Source organism: Aquarana catesbeiana, unplaced genomic scaffold (genome assembly GCF_042186555.1).
Source record: "Aquarana catesbeiana isolate 2022-GZ unplaced genomic scaffold, ASM4218655v1 unanchor237, whole genome shotgun sequence".
NCBI classification, from domain to species: Eukaryota; Metazoa; Chordata; class Amphibia; order Anura; family Ranidae; genus Aquarana; species Aquarana catesbeiana.
The window spans coordinates 147849-173159 of record NW_027362665.1 but is presented as its reverse complement, the minus strand read 5'-3'; the positions used below and the strand labels follow the sequence as shown (position 1 = coordinate 173159).

General features: G+C 44.3%; 3 protein-coding genes across 8 annotated transcripts in view; 2 read left to right on the top strand and 1 right to left on the bottom strand.

The window, feature by feature from the left end:
- LOC141122007 (uncharacterized) overlaps positions 1-6579 on the top strand; it is an 88960-nt gene extending 82381 nt beyond the window's left edge. For 3 of the 6 annotated variants that reach the window (XM_073611802.1, XM_073611798.1, XM_073611799.1), the window contains 4 exons: positions 1113-1298; positions 1378-1584; positions 1706-1847; positions 5031-6579. In XM_073611802.1, coding sequence (XP_073467903.1) covers positions 1113-1298; positions 1378-1584; positions 1706-1847; positions 5031-6277 — 1782 coding nt within the window. In that variant the 3' untranslated portion in view covers positions 6278-6579. Of the gene's footprint in view, positions 1-471; positions 600-685; positions 810-925; positions 1024-1112; positions 1299-1377; positions 1585-1705; positions 1848-5030 lie in introns of all 6 variants that reach the window. The other 3 variants (XM_073611801.1, XM_073611800.1, XM_073611803.1) reach the window with 2 other exon arrangements.
- The window catches only part of LOC141122012 (uncharacterized), a 373719-nt gene that overhangs the window by 331299 nt on the left and 17109 nt on the right, over positions 1-25311 (bottom strand). The window lies entirely within an intron of this gene.
- On the top strand, positions 18549-22384 carry LOC141122034 (uncharacterized). The gene is made up of 6 exons (XM_073611833.1): positions 18549-18772; positions 20517-20645; positions 21065-21199; positions 21288-21411; positions 21527-21624; positions 21746-22384. Exons 1-6 carry the CDS (start codon positions 18686-18688, stop codon positions 21926-21928), a joined length of 756 nt encoding a protein of 251 aa, XP_073467934.1. The 5' UTR covers positions 18549-18685; the 3' UTR covers positions 21929-22384.

Sequence of the window (25311 nt, the reverse complement as noted above, 5' to 3'; positions counted from 1 at the left end):
ATGTCCTATGACATCACACTGACCTCACAGCTCCTCCTCCCAATGTCCATCCATCCAGAGTCTATATGTCCTATGACATCACACTGACCTCACAGCTCCTCCTCCCAATGTCCATCCATCCAGAGTCTATATGTCCTATGACATCACACTGACCTCACAGCTCCTCCTCCCAATGTCCATCCATCCAGAGTCTATATGTCCTATGACATCACACTGACCTCACAGCTCCTCCTCCCAATGTCCCTCCATCCAGCTCTTTTTTTTATTTTTCTCTGATACTCTTGGATGTGGGCGGACTCTTAGCATCCTCACTTAAAAAGTATGACTGTTGGTCCTGCATTGTACGTAATGTCAGAATGCCTGCAACAAGCATTTAACCTACATAGTGTGGGGGTCCCGTGTGGGTAAATTATACCTCAGTGGTGAGGAGGATTCTGGGAAATTTTTTTTGATTTGACTATTGGTTTTCAGATCTAGAGTTTTCATCCTGTGAAGCCTGAAGATCATATGACCATCACATTTCCTCCACCTCCCTCCCTGATAGAATAGAGAAATACAAAGAAGATTCTAGAAGTCACCAGAGAGATGATGGAGGAGAGGTGAGCGGTGCTGGGAATTCTGGGACATTATCCAGTAACAGACAAGGGATGTGTCTGGATGGTGACTGTATCATTGTGTGTGTCAGGTTCCTATAAGGTGTCAGGATGTCACTGTCTATTTCTCCATGGAGGAGTGGGAGTATTTAGAAGGACACAAGGATCTCTACAAGGACGTCATGATGGACAATCAGCCGCCCCTCACATCACCGGGTAAGAGGAGACTTTATTGTAAAGGAGAGAGCAGTACGGAGGCTCCACCTAGATCCCCCATCATCTGATAAACACATAGAAACAATGTATTCAGTCAGTGTGTGTGTTTCCTACAGATGGATCCAGTAATGGGAACCCACCAGAGAGATGTCCCCGTCCTCTGTATTCCCGGGATTCCACACAGGAAGATCACACCATCCCTCACCATCATCAGGTAGATGAGGAACAATCACTGATAGTATCATTAGGATCTGTACATTATCTGCATTGTTACCATTGATGTCATTTTTATTATATATTCAGAGTGGAAACCTGAGAGAGTCTAAAGTTGAGATTAAAGAAGAGATAAAAGAGGAGGATGATGAGGATGGGGTGATGGAGGAGTCAGCTTTTCTAAAAGAGCACAAAGATCTGTACCAGGACACCATGGTGGAGTCAGAGTTCCTAAAAGAACACAAAGATCTGTACACCATCCCTCACCAACATCAAGTAAGTGATTAACAATTATTGGTAGTTCTGATTTATACACAGCATGTTTGTTACAATGAATGTTTTATCATATATTCAGAGTGGAAACCTCGGGGATGATAATATTGATGTTAAAGAAGAGTATAAAGAGGAGGATGAGGAGTATGGAGTGATGGAGGAGTTTTCAGAAGGACACAAGGATAAGATGGAGCCACCTAATACCAGGAACCCACCAGAGAGATGTCCCCGTCCTCTGTATTCCCGGGATTCCACACAGGAAGATCACACCATCCCTCACTGTTACAAGGTTGGTGGGACAGAGCTTATAAAACACACTTATGGAGACAATGTGTTGATTTTATATGTGATGTCACAATATTAAAGCTTGTATCTCATAGATGATATTCTTTCTCATTTTCTTGATTTAGAGTGGAGATCCAATCGATATAGAATTTGAGGTTAAATCAGAAGAAGAAGAGAGGTATGTGAGGGATGATCAGCAGTCTATGGAGGAGGATGGAATAACGGGGACATTTATAGAGGAGGACACTCCTACAGAGATCAGCACAGGTGGGTCATTAACACTAAATACATTCCTCCACCCATACTGCTCACTGATTGGTCCAGAGTAGGGTGAGGACAGGGTGATACCAGCCTGTAATCCCCTGGTCACTTTCCTGAGCTGTGTTCCCCGTCCTATTCCTGTATTTCTCTCGGATAATCTTCCTTCTCTGTGCTGCAGACACAATTTATGTATCTAGACTGGATTTATGGAGATTCTGGGGTTCAGCTGGCAGCAAAATGTTCATTTTCACCATAGATGTTACTAGACCTAGCCAACTGGGGTATGTGGTTTGGGTCTTCTGCCCCATACCCGGGTATGGCAAGATGTCCGACAGGACAATTCTCCCAGGATTACTTGCTCTGTTGTTTGCTGGCTGTGCCGGGTGGAGGGATATGTCTGTATAGTCTCAGACCCAAGTCACTGAGTGCAGTCTCAGGAGATGGGAGGCAGCGGTGTGGGACCTCTGCAACTTGTCTCATGTAAACATTTAATCTTCCACTGATTACTGAATACCAATATTATGAGTCCTGACCCTTACACTGTATACTTTATATTGTACATTACATACTCCTGACCCCTGCACTATATACTCTATGTTGTACATTACATCATTCTGATACATATAGCCCTAACTTTTGTGTTCTATATAATAGGTTGTACATTAGATAACCCTGACTTCTTTTACACCCATTTTCTACCAGCTGAACATTTAATATCTGATGATTTGATTGGAGCACAGACTTTTACATGTTGATAATAATGTGATAATATCCTCAAACTTTGGAACCTTAAACAGAAAGTGATAATGAGGGAGGGGTCAATAACCCAATGATGGTGGTCTTCAGGATCAGTCCAGTCTTCATCTTGGTTGTTCTCCCCCATCCTCACTCTCTGACCTCTGGTGGGGCTCAGCCCCGCTGTTATTCACGACTAAATCATGGACTAAATAAGGAAGTGCAGGACTTCTTGTGTTGGGAAGATGGAAATGAGTGATAGAGGGGGTGGGGACACTCGTCCTATAATCCCCTCATAACTGTCATTCCTATAAAAGACAGTTCTCGTTTTTTTCTCACTCTCTGACTAAGGTCCATGAATAAAGAAATGAACTGGTAGGAGTTCAGAGCTGTAGGGCTGAAACAACTAATCAATTATGAAAATAGTTGTCAACTAATTTCATAATCGATTAGTTGGTCAGTCGATTAATTGGACTGCATACAGAATGCAATATTTCTTTCCATATCAGAAAATACAGCTCAGTATACCATCCATACATGTCAGTAAATGCCTGAGAACTTGAATGTGTGAGGAGCAATGCCTCATGGGACATGTAGTCCTGGGGAAGAGAAGGAAACAAGTGACATTAAAGGCAGAAGATTTTTTAATCTTGCTATAGGGGAACTCTATACTATACTTTGCAGCTTCCTATAGGCAAACTCTATACTATACTTTGTGGCTTCCTATAGGGGAACTCTATACTATACTTTGCGGATTCCTATAGGGGAACTCTATACTATACTTTGTGGCTTCCTATAGGGGAACTCTATACTGTACTTTGTGCCTTCCTATAGGAGAACTCTGTACTGTACTTTGCAGCTTCCTATAGGGGAACTCTATACTGTACTTTGTACCTTCCTATAGGGGAACTCTATACTATACTTTGTGGCTTCCTATAGGGGGAACTCTATACTATACTTTGCGGCTTCCTATAGGGGAACTTTATACTATATTTTGTAGCTTCCTATAGGGGACCTCTATACTATACTTTCTAGGCGGCACTGATATGCAGCACTCATAGTTGGCACTGATAGGCATCACTGATGGCACTGGCAGGCATTGGGGATGGGCACTGATTGGCAGCTGCCTGTACACTGATTAGCATTTCCCTGGTGGTCTAGGGTGGCATACCTGGTGGTCCAGTGTGGTGGCCATCCCTGGTGGTCTTGGTGGACATCCGAAGGGGGCTGCACTGATAAACAATCAGCACAGACCCCTCCCCCCTGTCAGGAGAGCAGCTGATTGGCTCTCCTCACGTCTGTAAGACACGAGTGAGGAAAAGCCAATCAATGGCTCTTCCTGTTTACATCGTGATCAGCCGTGACTGACACACTGCACCACCGATCGCCGTGATGTGCGCGGTGGCTGTTATCCTGCTGGATGTCATATGACACCCAGTCAGGATACCTGAACCACTGCCCGGCCATCATTCTGCTATAGGCCAGGTGGGAAGTGGTTAAACAATCAATCCAACATTTACAATGACTTTAAGGTCTCTGTGCAGGGAAGATCAGCATCTGACCCCAGAGAAGGTGGAGGCTGATAGACTGGAGGTGATAGAAGGCATTACTATTATATAAAGTAAAAGTTTACTAGTATTGTGCTTTATATATAAAATAATATATCCATGAAAAAAAGTCTCAGCTTTCAGTATTACTTTAATATAAAAGTCCCCCCTCCCCCCTCTAACCTCCATAAATCTTCATGTGTGACTCCCAGGTAATATCCCCATGTATCCTACTTCTGGGTATATTTATTATTATATATATGATATAAGATATATTACTTTCACTATTTCACAGTATAAATGAATCCCTTTTAGTAGTGATTATCTGCTGTTTTTGTACTATAAAGGAATATTTTTTTTCTCCCCATCATAACAAAGGATTAAAAAAATCATGCTGCTGCTAGTAAATGTCTTATGTTGGCCATACACAGATCGATTTTTGGACGAGAATATTCACACAAATATCTGTATGAAAATTATTTGTACATTCGATGAATGGACGAGTGTGGTTCGAAAATTCCACTTGTTTTTAACATTCAATTGTAAAAAGAATGTGACTTCTGACCACAAACCACATACAGGATTTGAAAATTAGTTTGATTGAAAAAAGGTTATATATCTGGATATTTATATTTACCGCTGTATATAGATATTCAAGAATATTAACTAAATTATACACCAAACTTTTTTTGATGTTTTTATTCAATTAATCAAATCAATAATTGGCCAACAAATCAATTCTGAAAATAATCATTATTTGCCGCCCTACAGAGGACCCATTTACTAGTTACCTTGAGGGGGGAATTGTAAGATCCTCAGAGACAAAGCTGCCTGATGTGGGCGGAGTCCTGGTTTAGAGGAACCAATCTGCTCATGTCTAGTAATAATCTTTTTATTTCTATTTTAGTAGATGGACGGGAGATGAGGAAAACCTCAGAGGATTGTCTCACTTTGTCTGCAGACTGTAAAACAGAAGATGAGGACATCACACAGTATAGTCCAGGAGAAAACCCGACTACCTCAAATGTCCATCCGGCACCACACAGTATAGATGGACCATCGTATTCCTCTTATCCTGAGGAACCTCAGACTGTGAGAGACGGGGCCGTCCTTCCAACAGAGAAGAGCTTTTCCTGTACTGAGTGTGGAAAGTGTTTCCATTATAAATCCGATCTTAATAAGCATATAAGATCTCACACAGGGGAGAAGCCGTATTCCTGTCCTGAGTGCGGGAAATGTTTTTCAGTGAAGTCCAGTCTTTACAGACATCAGAGATCTCACACAGGAGAAAAGCCGCATTCCTGTCCTGAGTGCGGGAAATGTTTTTCAGTGAAGTCCCTTCTTTTCACACATCAGAGATCTCACACGGGGGAGAAGCCACATTTCTGTCCTGAGTGCGGGAAATGTTTTTCACAGAAGTCCAACCTTTACACACATCAGAGATCACACACAGGGGAGAAGCCGTATTCCTGTCCTGGATGCGGGAAATGTTTTTCAGCGAAGTCCGATCTTTACAAACATCAGAGATCTCATACAGGGGAGAAGCCGTATTCCTGTCCTGAGTGCGGGAAGGGTTTTTCAGTGAAGTCCAGTCTTTACATACATCAGAGATCTCACACGGGGGAGAAGCCGTATTCTTGTCCTGAGTGTGGGAAATGTTTTTCAGTGAAGTGCCAGCTTTTCACACATCAGAGATCTCACACGGGGGAGAAGCCGTATTCATGTACTGAGTGTGGGAAATGTTTTTCAGTGAAGTCCTTTCTTTTCACACATCAGAGATCTCACACGGGGGAGAAGCCACATTTCTGTCCTGAGTGCGGGAAATGTTTTTCACAGAAGTCCAACCTTTACACACATCAGAGATCACACACAGGGGAGAAGCCGTATTCCTGTCCTGGATGCGGGAAATGTTTTTCAGCGAAGTCCGATCTTTACAAACATCAGAGCTCTCACACGGGGGAGAAGCCATATTCCTGTTCTGAATGTGAAAAATGTTTTTCAGAGAAGTCCAGATTTTACAAACATCAGAGATCACACATGGGGGAGAAGCTGTATTCCTGTCCTAAGTGTGGGAAATGTTTTTCACAGAAGTCCGATTTTACCAGACATCAGAGATCTCACACACGGGAGGAGCCGTATTCCTGTCCTGAGTAAGGGAATTGGTCCTCACTGAAGTCCTGTCTTCCTGTACAGCAGGAGTCCCACACAACCCTTGAGGTGTATTAGTGCCTTGAGTGTGGGAAATGTCTTCTATATGAATGTTGCTGGACATCACAGCTCTAATGTGGGGAAGAAGCACACCCTGATATATACCTCAGATATACTCCATGGCTGATCTTCATCATGTAAGAAACAGTTCATAAGGAGATCAGAGCTCACCAATAACATGGATGAAGTGTTGTTCCGTGTTGACCATTGATAGCAGGAGAAAAATAAAAAATGGAGTCATTACCTTCCATTGGCTGAGTACATTTTGTGGTGTAAGATTTCACAAACACTTAGAGATCTGTTTAAAAAAAAAATAGTTGAATGGTTATGACCGGCATTCGTCCAGCCATGATGAATATTGGCCGTATTTTATTTCATACACCGATTTCCTTGGCTCCATCTAATAACCATAATGCAGTATTTCACTAATTGAGGTATTTCAGGAAAAATACCCGATTATGGCCACTAGATGGAGCTGATGATCATAGAAAATCGCTGTGTTAAATCACAGCCAGAAATTGTAACAGCAGGATGAATGATTGTCACATTAGTCCAATACATTTTTTTGAAAAATAGACCTCCTATTTTCCTTCATCAGACATGTCTTCATACTAATCCCCGAGATCATACTCATACACTTATCAGTACAGTACACACTGAAGGATATAACTTAAATAAGCCAACACCATTAGACTATCCATTGAATTAAAATGAGAAATACTATGTTTGGACTGTAGATGGCGCTATAATAGCAATTATCTCCAGCTAGTGGCAAATGTAGTATTTTCTATTTTAAATCAATGGAAATTATTCGACCAGCAAAAACTCAATGTTCCCCTCATTCACACAGAAGGAATGTACATGTATTTTCATCAGGAAAATTGCTGTACAATTTTTTATGTCTAGACCCCTAAATGTCAGGAGACGTTTATATAAAGATGGGAAGTATGTAGCAGATACTTGAATAGACCTCCTAGCAATGTTATTACCAGGCTGCAGCTAGGGGGAGCTCTAATGTTTAGAGTGATCCCATCTAGTTCACATTAACCCTTTCACTGCCAGAGCTGGTTTTGCATTATTTTTGTACACATGGTAAAAATAGGATTTTTATAACAGCTTACCTGTAAAATCCTTTTCTTGAAGGTACATCACGGGACACAGAGCCATTAATTACTATATGGGTTATAGGCCACCTTCAGGTGATGGACACTGGCATAATCAAAACAGGAAGTCCCCTCCCCTATATAACCCCTCCCACATGGGGAGTGCCTCAGTTTTGTAGCACAGCAATATATAATGATCCCAAAAGAGGGGAGGGACCTCTGTGTACCGTGAAGTACCTTCAAGAAAAGGATTTTACAGGTAAGCTGTTATAAAAATCCTATTTTCTTTTTAGTACATCATGGGACACAGAGCCATTAATTACTATATGGGATGTCTCAAAGCAATGCTATCTGAGGGGAGGGAGACACCAATAACAAGCAGACCTCCGTCAGACATGAGGACCTACAGTGTCGCCTGCAAACAGTGCGCCCAAAGGCGGCATCCTCCTGTTGACCCACATCCACCTGGTAAAATATGGTGAATGTATGAACAGATGACCAAGTTGCGGCCTTGCACACCTGAGCTATGGAAGCTTAGTGACGCACTGCCCAAAGAGCACTAACTGCCCTGGTGGAGTGCGCTCTTATAACTGAAAGGCGGAGACTTTCCCTTTGAGCCATAGGCTTGAGAATGATTCTAACAAACCCATCTAGAGATGGGCGATTTGGATACTGCCTGACCCCTTCTGGGGCACCCTGGCAACCCGAACAATGCGTCAGTTTCTCGTATGCGAGCAGTCGCTTTCGGAAGCTAACTGTAATGACTTTTCCAATGCTGAATTTGGCTCTGGAAAAAACAAAGCAGCAAAATATCCTGGTTCAGATGGGAACTGGATACTACTCTAAGCCGAAGGATGGCCGAGTTATGGAAGGGAGAAAAGGGTGTTACCGCTCCAAGCTGATCAGTTTGGAATGAACCTCTCCTCTTGTTTGGAAGCACAGGTGCTGGCAATGCATATAGCAATGAAGTTTGAGGAAAATTCTGGACAGCTGCACTCCAAAAAATAGCCTTTATTTGTCAAAGAGAATCAAAAAATACATGCCACAGCAGACCGGACAGAAAAACTGACGCGTTTCACACTATCAAACAGTGCTTAATCATAGCTAACAATCACAAAAATGAATGTCATTTATATACTTAGGTTTTACAATCATGTGATCAAATAAGTGAATAATTGAGTGCAATCTACAAACAAGCAAGTGCTGTGAGACACAATCAAGAACATAGATAACCTCTGTGATTGAGTAGGGTGCTCGATAACTACCAAAACTTAATCTGTGCTAAAGGGGGTAAAAATATTTATTATTAAATAAATAAATAAGGGGTATTATTTTATATATATACCTAAATACGGTACTATGAATCCCTGCACATATGCTAAATGTGAATGAATATTATGTTTATATTTATAGAATATTTTCTAGCATATACACAAGGATGTATGAAATATGTGCAAATGTGTAAAGACGGGTGTTGTATGTAGATAAAAAGATAGACAATATAGAGATATAAAGATGAAATTAACATTTGCATATAATAAATGCATGCTATATATATAATGTCTCACTTTGACTCATATAAGTCCTATCTTTACTAAACATAAACCCTTCTCGTTTACATAAACAATATAACGCATATTACAATAAAGACATTCCTATTGGATATGTTAACCATGAAGATCGATATTATTAGAATGTGTCCATAAACTGGTAATTCATAACAAAACAATGTTGTATGCATATAAATAAAGAATAGACATCTGCTAGTGTGAATGTTTGAAAACAATGGGAGACAAAAATTAAAAAAAATAAAATAAAAATAGTCTCCCACTGCATGCAACAAAACTACCGATGTTAACATAAAGATATGATCTTGCTGTGTATGGCTGGATATATGAGCCGCAGATGCGGGTTAACCTTATCTCAATAACCTAGCACCACGTATCTAGTCAATTCTCATTCCTAGAAGAGATAAGGACTCTAAATGAGGAGGAGACACGTTTACTTTCAAAAGGACTGAATTTCTGCCCTAGCAGACATATTGACCTCTTTGGAACGTTGTTAGATGTGAATAAGTTTCCCCATAGTCTTATGCCGCGTACACACGACCTTTTTTTCCGTCGGAATAAACTCTGACAGTTTTTCTAACGGAGTTCCAACAGAGTTCGGCTGAAATGGACTTGCGTACACACGATCACACCAAGGTCCGACCGTTTAGAACGTGATGACGTACGACGGGACTAGAAAAAGGAAGTTAAATAGCCAGTAGCCAATAGCTGCCCTTGAGTCATTTTTGGTCTGTTGGAATAACATACAGACGAGTGGTTTTCCTGATAGGAATGGGTTCTGGCGGAAAGATTTAAAACATGTCCTATTTCTAGATCCGCCAGAATTTCTCAAGTCATCTTCCAGGACGGCACACCTGAGAGATGAGAGGCTCCTCCCGACAGGAAACACAATCAATCAACAGCTGTTTTAAGTCCACACCCTTCCCCTTGATCCTCAGTTTTTGATTGTGTTTCTCCCTACACAGCAAAACCGTTTGTTTTTTTCCAAATGACCGAAGCCTGGGGCTGGTGGTCTCCCCCTGGGAGCCGGACCAAATGCCTGGGAAGCCTCTGGGTCTGGCAGGATATATTTATCCTTCCCGGGGGGTTCCCCTATCCTTTCTTCAGGGGGGGGCAGCAAAAACTGGGAAAGCCCCCCTGATAGCTGAAGGCCCCTGGGTACAGTGGTGTCCCCAGAACTTCAGGGGCCCTTATCCTGTCTCCCCCCCTTACCTGTCCGGGCATCCGTTCAGACGGGGGTGCTGGCCGTCGGTTCTTTCCAGGGGGATCGTATCCCCTGACTTCTGGGCCCCTGGTAGCTCGCGTGGGCTGCTGGGGAGGGCACCGCCTGAACGACCCGCGTTCTTACCCAGAAGGGAAGGCTGAGAGTCAGCAGGAGCAGGCGCCCACATCCTCCTTTCGAGGAGGCACCAATTCACTATGGTAATTGTCTGCCTAAACCACCTCAGATGGGAATGAGGAACGTATGGCATTGCCCCCCCCCCCCATGTGTATATACTGACTGGTACAGTGCAGGACACAGCCTAACCTTGCAGCTCCCTAAAGGGACAGCAGTTGGAGGGGGGGCACTTTGGCGGCTATCCTCCTTGCGTGTGGACCATAAGGATGGAAAAGCAAGCCCGGTGGCTGTGGCAAAAGGGGGAAGACGACAACGGTGAGTCAAAAATCCCCAATCCCAGCCAGATGGTTTCTGGGCATTTGAGATCATCTCCCCTGGGGTCTGGATTCAAATAGCCCAGAAGCTTTTGCTAAGAACACCAGCCACAGCTCCCTCTTACATCAATGATGCTGTATGGAGGACAAGTGGTGCAGAGGAGCGAAGGTGCCTAAACCACCTCAGATGGAAAAGAGGTAGGTAAGGCATTTTTTCCCCTTCCACCTATATTTACTGAGTGGTGCAGTGCAGGGCCTGGGGTCTGCATAACAAAACAGCCCAGAAGCTACTGCTAAAAACCACCAGCCACAGCTCCCTCTTATAGCAGAGACACTGTGGTTATCACAATAGTAGGTTGCCAGCCTCTCCCTACATACCCGGTTGTGGTACATTAGTAGGGGTGAATATAGCAAAGGGGGTGACCTGGTAGAACAAAGAGTTCCTTACTGGCCAGGTATACCACTGAACAAATTATTAATGGTGCAATGGTTGAAGGATTCAGGAGTAAGCTCCCTTGCTCAGCAGGTGCACTAGGTTATCTGGCCCTATTAGCCCAGCTGCTAGGAATCTGAAGTTGCTCCAAGATGCTTAAAAGCTGACCTAACCTTCAACAATGTGGAGGGACCAAGCTTCTGTGTGGCACAGTAGGGGTTCCCTTGTGACAGATCCTCCTTTTGGGAGTTGCTTGCTATGGGTAACTTTTCATAAGCTCCAACCTCCCACTCCACTCTTACATTGTGGTTATATTTTAATGCAGGGGGTAAGAAAAACCTTTTTGTTGGTTTGGGCTACAGTCCACTCAGTGACAGATCTAAAAGCGATTTACCATAAATCGTTTTCCTATATCCTTTGAATAAGGATTTTCTGTGCAAACATATGCAAGAGCTAGATGGCTATATGATTGCTTGTTTAAGGCCTGCAGGTGGCTATTTACCTCCAGGCTAAATTGGTAACCACCCTTTCTAGGGGTCTTAAATTGGTCTCTAGGGCTGGGCTCATTGAGACTTTAGTTACTAATCAGCCCCACCCGTGTATGAGCTGGCTAGCGTTTGCTCAATCTACGGAGGTAAGGTAGGACAACAGCTACTATAGTAAGGTGTCCAACCATTTTAGGATTGGTTCCTTCACTGGTGGTGAAGGATTAGTATCTACAGCCCAGGCTAGGCCTATGAAATAAATTGCCCCTGTTTGGTTATTTCATAAAGGGATACACCATGACTCCTTGGCTGCTCACCAGTAGACCTCAGTAGTGAAGGTTTGTCCTTGCTGGGGTGTTTGGTGGCACAGCAGAAGTACACATTGAGATTTGTGACATCTCTGCTCATAAGGGGTATATTGCTGTACATCAGAAGTGCACTGCACTGAAGCTTGTTGGGTGTCCTTTATGTCCTAAAGGTACTGCTTTGTTTGGCTACAGATCAGAAAAATACAACAGGGAAGGTGGTCTGTACTTTCTGGTTTTGTGCCGCACGGCAGAAACGCACATCATTGAGTCTGGTAAAGACATCTCTGCTCATAAGTGTTATATTGCTGCACATCAGACCTACACAAGATTGAGGTCTGTCTGTGGGGGTTTTGTGTCCTGTATTACTGGCTTATTGGTTGCTTCTTAGAAAGGCAGCAGGAAAGATTGATGGTCCTGATTTGTCGGGCTCCATAACAGAAGTACAAATTGAACCTGGGCCAGGGGTAGTACATATACTGCCTTTGGTAATCGGTACAGCACCACAAAGTGGCGTCGTGCTGATTCAGACAGTGCTATTAACGGCAATGGCTGCCGATTTTAGGCATGCGATTTGACATGTTGAGTCGCATGCCAAATCGCTTGAAGATGGATGTGCTATCTCTATTCAGAATTGTTAGATTGTTGCACATCAGAGATATACACGACTGAGGTCTGTCTGTGGGTCCTGTATTACTGCCTTATTGGTTGCTTATCAGAAAGGCAGCAGTGAAGATGGATGGTCCTAATTTTGTTGGAAAATACAAAATTGAACCTGTGCCTGGGGTAGTACACATACTGCCATTGGTAATCAGTGCAGCACCACAAAGTGGCCCGTGCTGATTCAGACGGTGCTATTAACGGCAATGGCTGCCGATTTTAGGCATGCGATTTGACATGTTGAGTCGCATGCCAAATCACTTCAATATGGATGTGCTATCTCTATTCAAAATTGTTGTTGCACATCAGACACATACAAGATTGAAGGTTGTCTGTCCTTTATGTCTTACATTTACTGCCTTATTGGCTGCATATCAGAAAGGACACAGCAGTGAAGGTTGTTTGTCTTTTTCTGATTTAGTTTTTGCTGCTCAGCAGGGAGACACATTGAGGATGGTGGCATCTCTGCTCAGTATTGGTATATTGCTACACATCAGACATACACAAAGATTGAAGATTGTTTGTGTCCTGTATGTCCTATATTTACTGCCTTATCGTCTGTATATCAGAAAGGCACAGCAGTAAGTGGTGTTTCTCATTGATCTTCCTTGCTGTTTCTTAGGTATACACAGTAGGGGGTTGTTGGCTGCACTCCTCCAGGGAGCCACAGCATGGGGACCCCTTGTTTGTTCAACCTTAAAACTGCTTTTCCTGCGACCTGTGTAATCTTGAGGTCTGTGGTTCCGTAAGCAGGGACTGCTGGAGACGCTGCAACCTGGAGTCGCACAGTCATGAAGGGTACCCTTTGGAAGCCATAGTATATGACTTCTTAGGCGTCTTGCAGTCCCAAGTCGCAGGTTGGGTCACACGGGTGTGGGAGCCCTAAGCTTATCTGTCCCTCCTGTTGAGGTTTTGCTACGCAGCAGGGATACTCATTGTGGAGTTATTGCCTTATTTTGCAGTAGACCAGAAAGATCGCAGCTGTAAAGGCTTTCTGTTGTTTCTTTGTTTTTATGTTGCTGCACAGCAGAAATACTCAACATTGAAGCTTGTTGGTGCTTTCTGTTTTATATTGCCTTACCTTATGGCACTTCAGAAAAACCCAATGCTGTAGGTTGCTTGTGTTCTTTCTGTGTTGGTTCTATGTAACTGCACTACAGAACTGCATAACAGAAAGGATTGTCTTATAACTGTACTTGGTGGTTCGTCATAAATACGCAACATAGAAGTTTGGGTCTTTCTGTCTTCTCTTTAAGGCCTTGTTTTGCTGTACATCAGTAAAACACCATTGTAAAAGGGGGTTCCCGTCCTTTCTGTATTTACCAGTTATGACCTAGCTAGCTGCACTTCAGAAATGCGCAGCATTTAAGGTGTGTTTGTGTCTTAATGTTTACATATTGGCCGCACATCAGAAAACCAGACTGAGGTTCAGATTTGGGTCTCTTCCCATGTTTGATATGTTGGTTTAGCTAGTCACACTCAGATACACAACATTTTTGTCTATGTTTGTGTCCTTTCTGTTTAAATCTATTGTGCTATGTCCACAATCTATGATTTTTTCTTTTTATTTGTGATATTAATAATACATGTATCACCTTTTGTATTTCAGCCTTCTCTTCCGTGGAAGGGCCAGGCGTTCTGGCTGCAAATGTCACATGTCAGAAAGCCTCGACCCCTTACTTTCAGGGATGCCAGAGCCATTTCCTAGGGTTGAAGCCCGGTAGAGTTATGGGTCACTGGAGGAAGGCGATAATGAGTCGCCCTGTAATAAGAACTTAGGAAGTTCGGTTCAGAGGAGTTTTATGGCCTGAAGATGAAGTATAAAGATGTATACCCGACCAAATAGGTTACAGCTAGGGATGAGCCGAACACCCCCCTGTTCGGTTCGCACCAGAACATGCGAACAGGAAAAAAATTCGTTCGAACACGCGAACACCGTTAAAGTCTATGGGACACGAACATGAATAATCAAAAGTGCTAATTTTAAAGGCTAATATGCAAGTTATTGTCAATAAAAGTGTTTGGGGACCTGGGTCCTGCCCCAGGGGACATGGATCAATGCAAAAAAAAGTTTTAAAAACGGCCGTTTTTTCAGGAGCAGTGATTTTAAAAATGCTTAAAGTCAAACAATAAAAGTGTAATATCCCTTTAAATTTCATACCTGGGGGGTGTCTATAGTATGCCTGTAAAGGGGCGCATGTTTCCCGTGTTTAGAACAGTCTGACAGCAAAATGACATTTTGAAGGAAAAAACTCATTTAAAACTACCGCGGCTATTGCATTGCCGACAATACACATAGAAGTTCATTGATAAAAACGGCATGGGAATTCCCCACAGGGCAACCCCGAACCAAAATTTAAAAAAAAAAATGATGTGGGGGTCCCCCTAAATTCCATACAAGGCCCTTCAGGTCTGGTATGGATATTAAGGGGAACCCCAGCCAAAATTTTAAAAAAAAATTGACGTGGGGTTCCCCCTAAATTCCATACCAGACCCTTCAGGTCTGGTATGGATTTTAAGGGGAACCCCGCGCCAAAAAAAAAAAAAAAAAACGGCGTGGGGTCCCCCTAAAAATCCATACCAGACCCTTATCCGAGCACGCAACCTGGCAGGCCGCAGGAAAAGAGGGGGGGACGAGAGTGCGGCCCCCCCCCCTCCTGAACCGTACCAGGCCACATGCCCTCAACATTGGGAGGGTGCTTTGGGGTAGCCCCCCAAAGCACCTTGTCCCCATGTTGATGAAGACAAGGGCCTCATCCTCACAACCGTGGCCGGTGGTTGTGGGGGTCTGCGGGCGGGGGGCTTATCGGAATCTGGAAGCCCCCTTTACCAAGGGGACCCCCAGATCCCGGCCCCCCCCCCTGTGTGAAATGGTAAGGGGTTACTTACCCCTACCATTTCACTAAAAAACTGTCAAAAATGTTAAAAATGACAAGAGACAGTTTTTGACAATTCCTTTATTTAAATGCTTCTTCTTTCTTCCTTCATCTTCTTCTTCTTCTGGTTCTTCTGGCTCTTCTGGTTCTTCCTCTGGCGTTCTCGTCCAGCATCTCCTCCGCGGCGTCTTCTATCTTCTTCTCCTCGGGCCGCTCCGCACCCATGGCATGAGGGGGGAGGCTCCCGCTCTTCTCTTCATCTTCTTCTTCATCTTCATCTTCTTCTTCATCTTCTTCTTCTTCTTCTTCTTCTCTTCTTCATCTCTTCTTCCTTCTTCATTTCTTCTGCGGGCCGCTCCGCATCCATGCATGGAGGGAGGCTCCCGCTGTGTGACGGCGTCTCTTCGTCTGACGGTTCTTAAATAACGGGGGGCGGGGCCACCCGGTGACCCCGCCCCCCTCTGACGCACGGGACATGACGGGACTTCCCTGTGGCATTCCCCGTGACGTCACAGGGAAGTCCCGTCAATTCACCGTGCGTCAGAGGGGGGGGGCGGGGTCACCGGATGGCCCCGCCCCCCGTTATTTAAGAACCGTCAGACGAAGAGACGCCGTCACACAGCGGGAGCCTCCCTCCATGCATGGATGCGGAGCGGCCCGCAGAAGAAATGAAGAAGGAAGAAGAGATGAAGAAGAGAAGAAGAAGAAGAAGAAGAAGATGAAGAAGAAGATGAAGATGAAGAAGAAGATGAAGAGAAGAGCGGGAGCCTCCCCCCTCATGCCATGGGTGCGGAGCGGCCCGAGGAGAAGAAGATAGAAGACGCCGCGGAGGAGATGCTGGACGAGAACGCCGGAGGAAGAACCAGAAGAGCCAGAAGAACCAGAAGAAGAAGAAGATGAAGGAAGAAAGAAGAAGCATTTAAATAAAGGAATTGTCAAAAACTGTCTCTTGTCATTTTTAACATTTTTGACAGTTTTTTAGTGAAATGGTAGGGGTAAGTAACCCCTTACCATTTCACACAGGGGGGGGGCCGGGATCTGGGGGTCCCCTTGGTAAAGGGGGCTTCCAGATTCCGATAAGCCCCCCGCCCGCAGACCCCCACAACCACCGGCCACGGTTGTGGGGATGAGGCCCTTGTCTTCATCAACATGGGGACAAGGTGCTTTGGGGGGCTACCCCAAAGCACCCTCCCAATGTTGAGGGCATGTGGCCTGGTACGGTTCAGGAGGAGGGGGGGGCCGCACTCTCGTCCCCCCCTCTTTTCCTGCGGCCTGCCAGGTTGCGTGCTCGGATAAGGGTCTGGTATGGATTTTTAGGGGGACCCCACGCCGTTTTTTTTTTTTTTTTTTGGCGCGGGGTTCCCCTTAAAATCCATACCAGACCTGAAGGGTCTGGTATGGAATTTAGGGGGAACCCCACGTCAATTTTTTTTTTAAATTTTGGCTGGGGTTCCCCTTAATATCCATACCAGACCCGAAGGGCCTTGTATGGAATTTAGGGGGACCCCCACATCATTTTTTTTTTTTAATTTTGGTTCGGGGTTGCCCTGTGGGGAATTCCCATGCCGTTTTTATCAATGAACTTCTATGTGTATTGTCGGCAATGCAATAGCCGCGGTAGTTTTAAATGAGTTTTTTCCTTCAAAATGTCATTTTGCTGTCAGACTGTTCTAAACACGGGAAACATGCGCCCCTTTACAGGCATACTATAGACACCCCCCAGGTACGAAATTTAAAGGGATATTACACTTTTATTGTTTGACTTTAAGCATTAATAAAATCACTGCTCCTGAAAAAACGTCCGTTTTTAAAACTTTTTTTTGCATTGATCCATGTCCCCTGGGGCAGGACCCAGGTCCCCAAACACTTTTTATGACAATAACTTGCATATAAGCCTTTAAAATTAGCACTTTTGATTTCTCCCATAGACTTTTAAAGGGTGTTCCGCGGCATTCGAATTTGCCGCGAACACCCCAAATTGTTCGCTGTTCGGCGAACTTGCGAACAGCCAATGTTCGAGTAGAACATGAGTTCGACTCGAACTCGAAGCTCATCCCTAGTTACAGCTCGGTGCATGGCCTTCATTTTGCCCTTCTAGCAAAACTAGATGTAGCAGTATGAGTGTTCTCCTCCTGCTACGGATGTTAATCTCCTGAGTAGGCTCTCAGGCATAAGTAAAACTATAGATTGGGCATGCCTTAAACCCAGGGGTTAAGTTTTTGTTAATCTATTTCCCTTAAGTAGGTTTCCCTTCAGTCTTTGCTGACGTAAAGATAAAAATGAACAAAAAAGGTTGTCTGTCAGGGGCCCCCCTTTTGGCAGTTTTATTTCCCTGGACAGGGTTGTGTTAAGACAGGCTCCCTCATTGATCAATGTAGTGTCCTTGTCTTACAACACAGCTCTCCGATTAATCTTTTTAGTGGTTCTAAGCAGCACCTATAGGCAGAATAGGCCATTGTTGTTAGATGTGTGAGACAGGCAACATTGATAACCTACAAGTTTAACATGTTTTCTGATTCCATCTTTAAGAGCCCACTCCACCTAGATCCTGCATCCGAAGCAGAGAAGGCAGGGACACCGGTGGAGTAGACCGGCAGATCAGCCGCATGATCCAGCTAAGATACCTTCATCAAGCATATGGAGTGAAGGTAAAGCTCACTGCAGAACCGAGGTTCGCCAAGAGGGTCTTGCAGTGGTCCCACCCTAAAGGTAGGCCTGAGCTACTTGATTATCCTCTCAGGTGTGCCGTCCTGGAAGATGACTTGAGAAAAGTACTAGTTACTTACCGGTAACTGTCTTTCTGGGAAATCTTCCAGGACGGCAGGCCTACTTCCCACCCGTTGGAGGAGGGAAAATTTTAGAACACTAGAAGGTGAGTACCTATGAGGAATGATTTCCCTTGTGAAACAGGTTCAGGAGTTACTTCTCTACAAACTGAGGATCAAGGGGAAGGGTGTGGACTTAAAACAGCTGTTGATTGATTGTGTTTCCTGTCGGGAGGAGCCTCTCATCTGTCAGGTGTGCCGTCCTGGAAGATTTCCCAGAAAGACAGTTACCGGTAAGTAACTAGTACTTTTTTTATGATTTTTTATATATTTTTGCATTTTCTTCACCAAAAAGTTCAATTTCAGGAGTTATGTTTTTAACTTTGCCCTGTTATACAGGAATGGTTATTATGAGAAGTTTCTTGGGGCTGCAGTTCCTCTGAACTCCACAAGATGGTGATCTTACTTCTGCCCAGACAGGAAGTCTCTATGGAAAACAGGAAGTGATGTCAGGTACAGACAGGAAGTTCCGGGTGAAAGGTGAGTCGGGAGGAAGTAGAGAGAAGACATTGCTGGAAGAAGCAGTAGACGAGGTAATAAGATCTCATTTTCTATTTACACCCAGTAACCCCCTCGTCATGTCCGTCCTCTTCCTCCATAGTCACTGTGATGTCTTTTATCTCCAGCAGATGATGATACACACATATATAGTGTGGAGACCTAGATTAACCCCTTCAGGGTCAGAACATTTCCCCACTTATGGGGCCGGAACATTCTCTTCATTTTGGAGATAAATTCTAGTAATATGTTCCTCTAAACAAACAGCACTGACAATAAATAGACAAGACAATGACCATCCTGACCATACATGGCCTACAAAGGACAATTATTACACTACACAGGCTGTTGGTCTCTGATGGTCCTCTCACCCCACCTGCACATACTTTTCTCACCTCCTTAAAGGAGAAGTCCAGCTTGAGATCGCTTGGCTGGGCTTCTCTTATGGGTTACAGGAGTACAATTCGTTTTGCACTCTTGTGACCTGTTTTCAGCAGAGAGCGGGATGAAGTCCTCTCTCTGGTGACATCACTGGAATCAGTCCAGGCACCGCATCATCACCACAATGAAGTCTGGATCTTCCAGGTGTCTGGAATGATGGTCATCTCAGCCTCTCAGCGAGCCCCTGAGAGACTGAGACGGGCACTCCCCTCCCTCCACATCTCCAGTGAGCGCGGGGGGCAGAGCTGTGAGAACCGAGCCATCGCAGATGTTAGATCGATCGGTTCTCAGTGAAGAGGTGCCGGGGGACCGATGCTGCATCCACCTAGGTAAGTATGAATCTGAAAGAAAATAAAATCATACTTCTCTTTTAAAGACATTCTGCCAGCAAGTGAGGGAAGCCTTCACCTCACCATTTCACCGTTCTAGAAATATGTTACAGGATACAAAATAGACCAAGAGAACAAACCCCTCCCCCCTGCTGTCCTCCTATCAGCACTGAAATAAAAATCACACACCAGTAATGTGCACTACAAGGTCCAGCCCAACAGACAGCAGTCTATGGTAACAGCATGATGAGGACAAATGTTCATTCCAACATACAAGGGTCCTGCAGCTTGTCAGATAAAGATCCGGGAAGATCCAAGGAGATTAAACAACAAAGAAATGACAGCGCGAGATCCTCATTAGAATGATGAAGTCATTTATTCCATAAAAACAAATAGTACACTTACATGTTATAATCTTCATAATCAGCATAGATGGCAGATGGGTTGCTATTGGAGAGAACAAAACTGACTCCTCCCCCACAGTTCTGTACTCCACCAGCAGCATCCTCCTGCTATCCAATCCGATCCCTTCTCTTACTGCAGAGAGTGACAGTGACATCACTCCGATCAGTCAGCAGGCTGCCGGAGATTGGAGCCTTGCAGCCGGAGTTCTGGCAATTATCCTGATTAGCCGACAACTCCGACCAAAAGTCAGCAAGTTCCCCTTCCTGGACATCATGATGACCCGACATTGTCCTCACAGCACTGCCTCAGAGCAAACAAGTCAAAGGAAGGATCGTATTTATCATTCCTTGTCTGCAGATCTAAAACCAATCAAATCCAGTTCAGAAACTAAACAAACCCAACATAGAAAGGGGAATATCTGATCCAGCAGGACAAGAGGGTCCCACACCTCAAAAATGTAACAAACAGTCCAAACTAAATGTGTTCCCATGGGGGGGGGTAGTCCTTAAATGTCCAGCAACCCTCCTATTACCCCCCTCACATCCACATCCTATGATTGTGTGACCAACAACATCCAAATAATTCTTACTTTCATTTCCCAAAGTTATCCGTCTACAAGGAGACCTGTATAGATCAAATGACGGGACCAATGAGGATGGAGGAGGACCGGAGTCACATGACTGAGAAGATACTAAACCTCACCCTGGAGATCATCTACCTACTGACTGGAGAGGTGAGGAGGATTCTGGGAGGTCACATGACATCACTCTTATCTCTATTGATAAAACACAGACCTGACCGGAGAGGTGAGGAGGATTCTGGGAGGTCACATGACATCACTCTTATCTCTATTGATAAAACACAGACCTGACCGGAGAGGTGAGGAGGATTCTGGGAGGTCACATGACATCCCTCTTATCTCTATTAATAAAACACAGACCTGACCGGAGAGGTGAGGAGGATTCTGGGAGGTCACATGACATCACTCTTATCTCTATTAATAAAACACAGACCTGACCGGAGAGGTGAGGAGGATTCTGGGAGGTCACATGACATCACTCTTATCTCTATTAATAAAACACAGACCTGACCGGAGAGGTGAGGAGGATTCTGGGATTCTAACATGATATTCCTATTGGTTCCCCAATACAGAGATTTCCTCTTGTGAAGTCAGGTGATCATATGACCATCACAGTGCCTCCATGTGACTCCCTAAAACCTGAGAGACACAACATGGAGAAGATTCTAGAAGTCACCAAGAAGATGATGGAGCTGCTGACAGGAGAGGTGAGGAGGATTCTGGGAATTCTGGGACATTATCCAGTAACAGACAAGGGATGTGTCTGGATGGTGACTGTATCATTGTGTGTGTCAGGTTCCTATAAGGTGTCAGGATGTCACTGTCTATTTCTCCATTGAGGAGTGGGAGTATTTAGAAGGACACAAGGATCTCTACAAGGACGTCATGATGGACAATCAGCCGCCCCTCACATCACCGGGTAAGAGGAGACTTTATTGTAAAGGAGAGAGCAGTACGGAGGGTCCACCTAGATCCCCCATCATCTGAAAACACATAGAAACAATGTATTCAGTCAGTGTGTGTGTTTCCTACAGATGGATCCAGTAATGGGAACCCACCAGAGAGATGTCCCCGTCCTCTGTATTCCCGGGATTCCACACAGGAAGATCACACCATCCCTCACTGTTACAAGGTTGGTGGGACGGAGCTTATATAACAGACTCATCTAGACAATGTGTATATTTTTTATGTGATGTCACAATAATAAAGCATATATCCTACAGATGATATTCTCTCTCATTTTCTTGATTTAGAGTGGAGATCCAATCGATATAGAATTTGAGGTTAAAGCAGAAGAAGAAGAGAGGTATGTGAGGGATGATCAGCAGTCTATGGAGGAGGATGGAATAACGGGGACATTTATAGAGGAGGACACTCCTACAGAGATCAGCACAGGTGGGTCATTAACACTAAATACATTCCTCCACCCATACTGATCACTGATTGGTCCAGAGTAGGGCGGGGACTGGGTGATATCAGCCTGTAATCCCCTGGTCACTTTCCTGAGCTGTGTTCCCTGTCCTGTATTCCTGTATTTCTCTCGGATAATCTTCCTTCTCTGTGCTGCAGACACAATTTATGTATCTAGACTGGATTTATGGAGATTCTGGGGTTCAGCTGGCAGCAAAATGTTCATTTTCACCATAGACGTTACTAGATCTAGGCACCTGGGGTATGTGTTTTGGGTCTTCTGCCCCATACCCGGGTATGACAAGATCTCTGACAGAACAATTCTCCCAGGATTACTTGCTCTGTTGTCTGCTGGCTGTGGCGGGTGGAGGGATATGTCTGTATAGTCTCAGACCCAAGTCACTGAGTGCAGTCTCAGGAGATGGGAGGCAGCGGTGTGGGACCTCTGCAACTTGTCTCATGTAAACATTTAATCTTCCACTGATTACTGAATACCAATATTATGAGTCCTGACCATTACACTGTATAATTTATATTGTACATTAGTCCTGATCCCTGCACTATATACTCTATGTTGTACATTACATACTCCTGACCCCTGCACTATATACTCTATGTTGTACATTACATACTCCTGACCCCTGCACTATATACTCTATGTTGTACATTACATCATTCTGATACTATATAGTCCTATCTGTTGTATCTTATACAATATGTTGTACATTACATAGTCCTGACTTCTGCTCTCTCCCCTCTACCCACTGCTATATATACACATAATATGTATTCTCTTTTGTTACACCCATTTCCTACCAGCTGGACATTTTATGTCTGATGATGTGATTGGAGCACAGACTTTTACATGTTGATAATAATGTGATAACATCCTCAAACTTTGGAGCCTTAAACAGAAAGTGATAATGAGGGAGTAGTCAATAACCCAATGATAGTGGTTACATAGTTAGTAAGGTTGAATAAAGACACCAGTCCATCCAGTTCAACCTGAGTGAGTGTGGGTGCGTGTCTACAATTATCCCTGTTTATTTAAGGTACCCATACAGTGCTGTCAATTTACAAAGCACTCCACACATACATCGCACACTCACATCGGTCCCTACCCTCAAGGAGCCCACAATCCAAGGTCCCCAACTCTTATTCATATACTAGGGCCAATTTTGGACAGAAGCCAATTAACCTACCAGCATGTCTTTGGAGTGTGGGAGGAAACCGGAGTACCCAGAGGAAACCCACACAGGCACAGGGAGAACATGCAAACTCCAGGCAAGTAGTGTCATGGTTGGGATTCGAACCATCATCTTGGTTGTTCTACCCCCATCCTCACTCTCTGACCTCTGGTGGGGCTCAGCCCCGCTGTTACTCATGATTAAATCATGGACTAAATAAGGAAGTGTAGGACTTCTTGTGTTGGGAAGATGGCAATGAGTGATAGAGGGGGAGGGGACACTCGTCCTATAATCCCCTCATCACTGTCACTCCTATAAAAGACAGTTCTTGTTGTTTCCTCACTCTCTGACTAAGGTCCATGAATAAAGAAATGAACTGGTAGGAGATCAGAGGACCCATTTACTAGTTACCTTGAGGGGGAAATTGTAAGATCCTCAGAGACAAAGCTGCCTGATGTGGGCGGAGTCCTGGTTTAGGGGAACCAATCAGCTCATGTCTAGTAATAATCTTTTATCTCTATTTTAGTAGATGGACGGGAGATGAGGAAAACCTCAGAGGATTGTCTCACTTTGTCTCCAGACTGTAAAGTAGAAGATGAGGACATCACACAGTATAGTCCAGGAGAAAACCCGACTACCTCAAATGTCCATCCGGCACCACACAGTGTAGATGGACCATCGTATTCCTCTTATCCTGAGGAACCTCAGACTGTGAGGGACGGTGCCGTCCTTCCAACAGAGAAGAGCTTTTCCTGTACTGAGTGCGGGAAGTGTTTCCATTGTAAATACAATCTTCATGTGCATAAAAGATCTCACACAGGGGAGAAGCCGTATTCCTGTCCTGAGTGTGGGAAATGTTTTTCACGGAAGTCCAATCTTTCCACACATCAGAGATCTCACACGGGGGAGAAGCCGTATTCCTGTCCTGAGTGCGGGAAATGTTTTTCAGACAAGTCCATTCTTAACAGACATCAGAGATCTCACACGGGGGAGAAGTCGTATTCCTGTCCTGAGTGTGGGAAATGTTTTTCAGTGAAGTCCGATCTTTATAGACATCAGAGATTTCACACAGGGGAGAAGTCGTATTGCTGTCCTGAGTGCGGGAAATGTTTTTCAGTGAAGTCCGATCTTTATAGACATCAGAGATCTCACACAGGGGAGAAGCCGTATTCCTGTCCTGAGTGCGGGAAATGTTTTTCACGGAAGTCCAGTCTTTACAGACATCAGAGATCTCACACGGGGGAGAAGCCGTATTCCTGTACTGAGTGCGGGAAATGTTTTTCAGAGAAGTCCAATCTTTCCAGACATCAGAGATCTCACATGGGGGAGAAGCCGTATTCCTGTCCTGAGTGAGGGAATTGTTCCTCACTGAAGTCCTGTCTTCCTGTACATCAGGGATCCCACACAACCCTCAAGGTGTATTAGTCCCTTGAGTGCGGGAAATGTCTTCTATATGAATGTTGCTGGACATGTGTGGAAGAAGCACACCCTGATATACACCTCAGATATATTTGTAGTGATCGGGTATATTAATTAATATTTAGGTATTATAATGATGATGATGTAAGTACTCTTCCGCAGCAACCCAATTCTTCCAGAGCGATGCACTTTATTGACTTCCAACACAGAACAAAGTCCACAGATGACAAAGAAATCCGACAGAGGAGATATAATTCAGAACCCCATGTCTTAGGTCCGAGTGTGCATACACAGACAAGCCTCACTCATACACAGACGAGCCTCACTCCCCCAAACCTATAGACTGAATGCCGTGTTATATTCACTAAATATTGAATGGCTGAGCAATTTGATTGTCGGTTTCAATTTAGGACTTTGATTAGCTTTAGTCTTTCAAACAGACAACAACCCCCAGCCGTGAACAGCCGTGAACTACCCCAATTTGCACTCCCGCATATCAACATCAACAAGTCCCCTTAGGTATGTGTAATTAGATTAGATTAACAGAATACCCTTTTGAGATGTTCAAATAGACTTGCATAAGATTAACACATCAAAGAGTCTTCAGCTGTTAAAATTCAGTTGGACAAACCATTCTGTTATTGTCATTCTGGCCTGGTCAACATTGACTGCATGTGTACATACACACAACAATGTCCCACATAAATCGGTGAACATATTACAACATATACCCCCACTTGGGTCGGTTCTAATTACTAGAACTGACCCATAAATCAAACAACAAAAAATATCAGTACGATTTA

Bases quoted from the DNA above. Each gene is read 5' to 3' on its own strand.
- LOC141122034 (XM_073611833.1), top strand. From the start codon at position 18,686: ATGTCAGGTACAGACAGGAAGTTCCGGGTGAAAGGTGAGTCGGGAGGA. The intron at 21,200-21,287 runs GTGAGGAGGATT...TGTGTGTGTCAG, and splicing joins TGGAGCTGCTGACAGGAGAG to GTTCCTATAAGGTGTCAGGA. The intron at 21,625-21,745 runs GTTGGTGGGACG...TTCTTGATTTAG, and splicing joins CCATCCCTCACTGTTACAAG to AGTGGAGATCCAATCGATAT.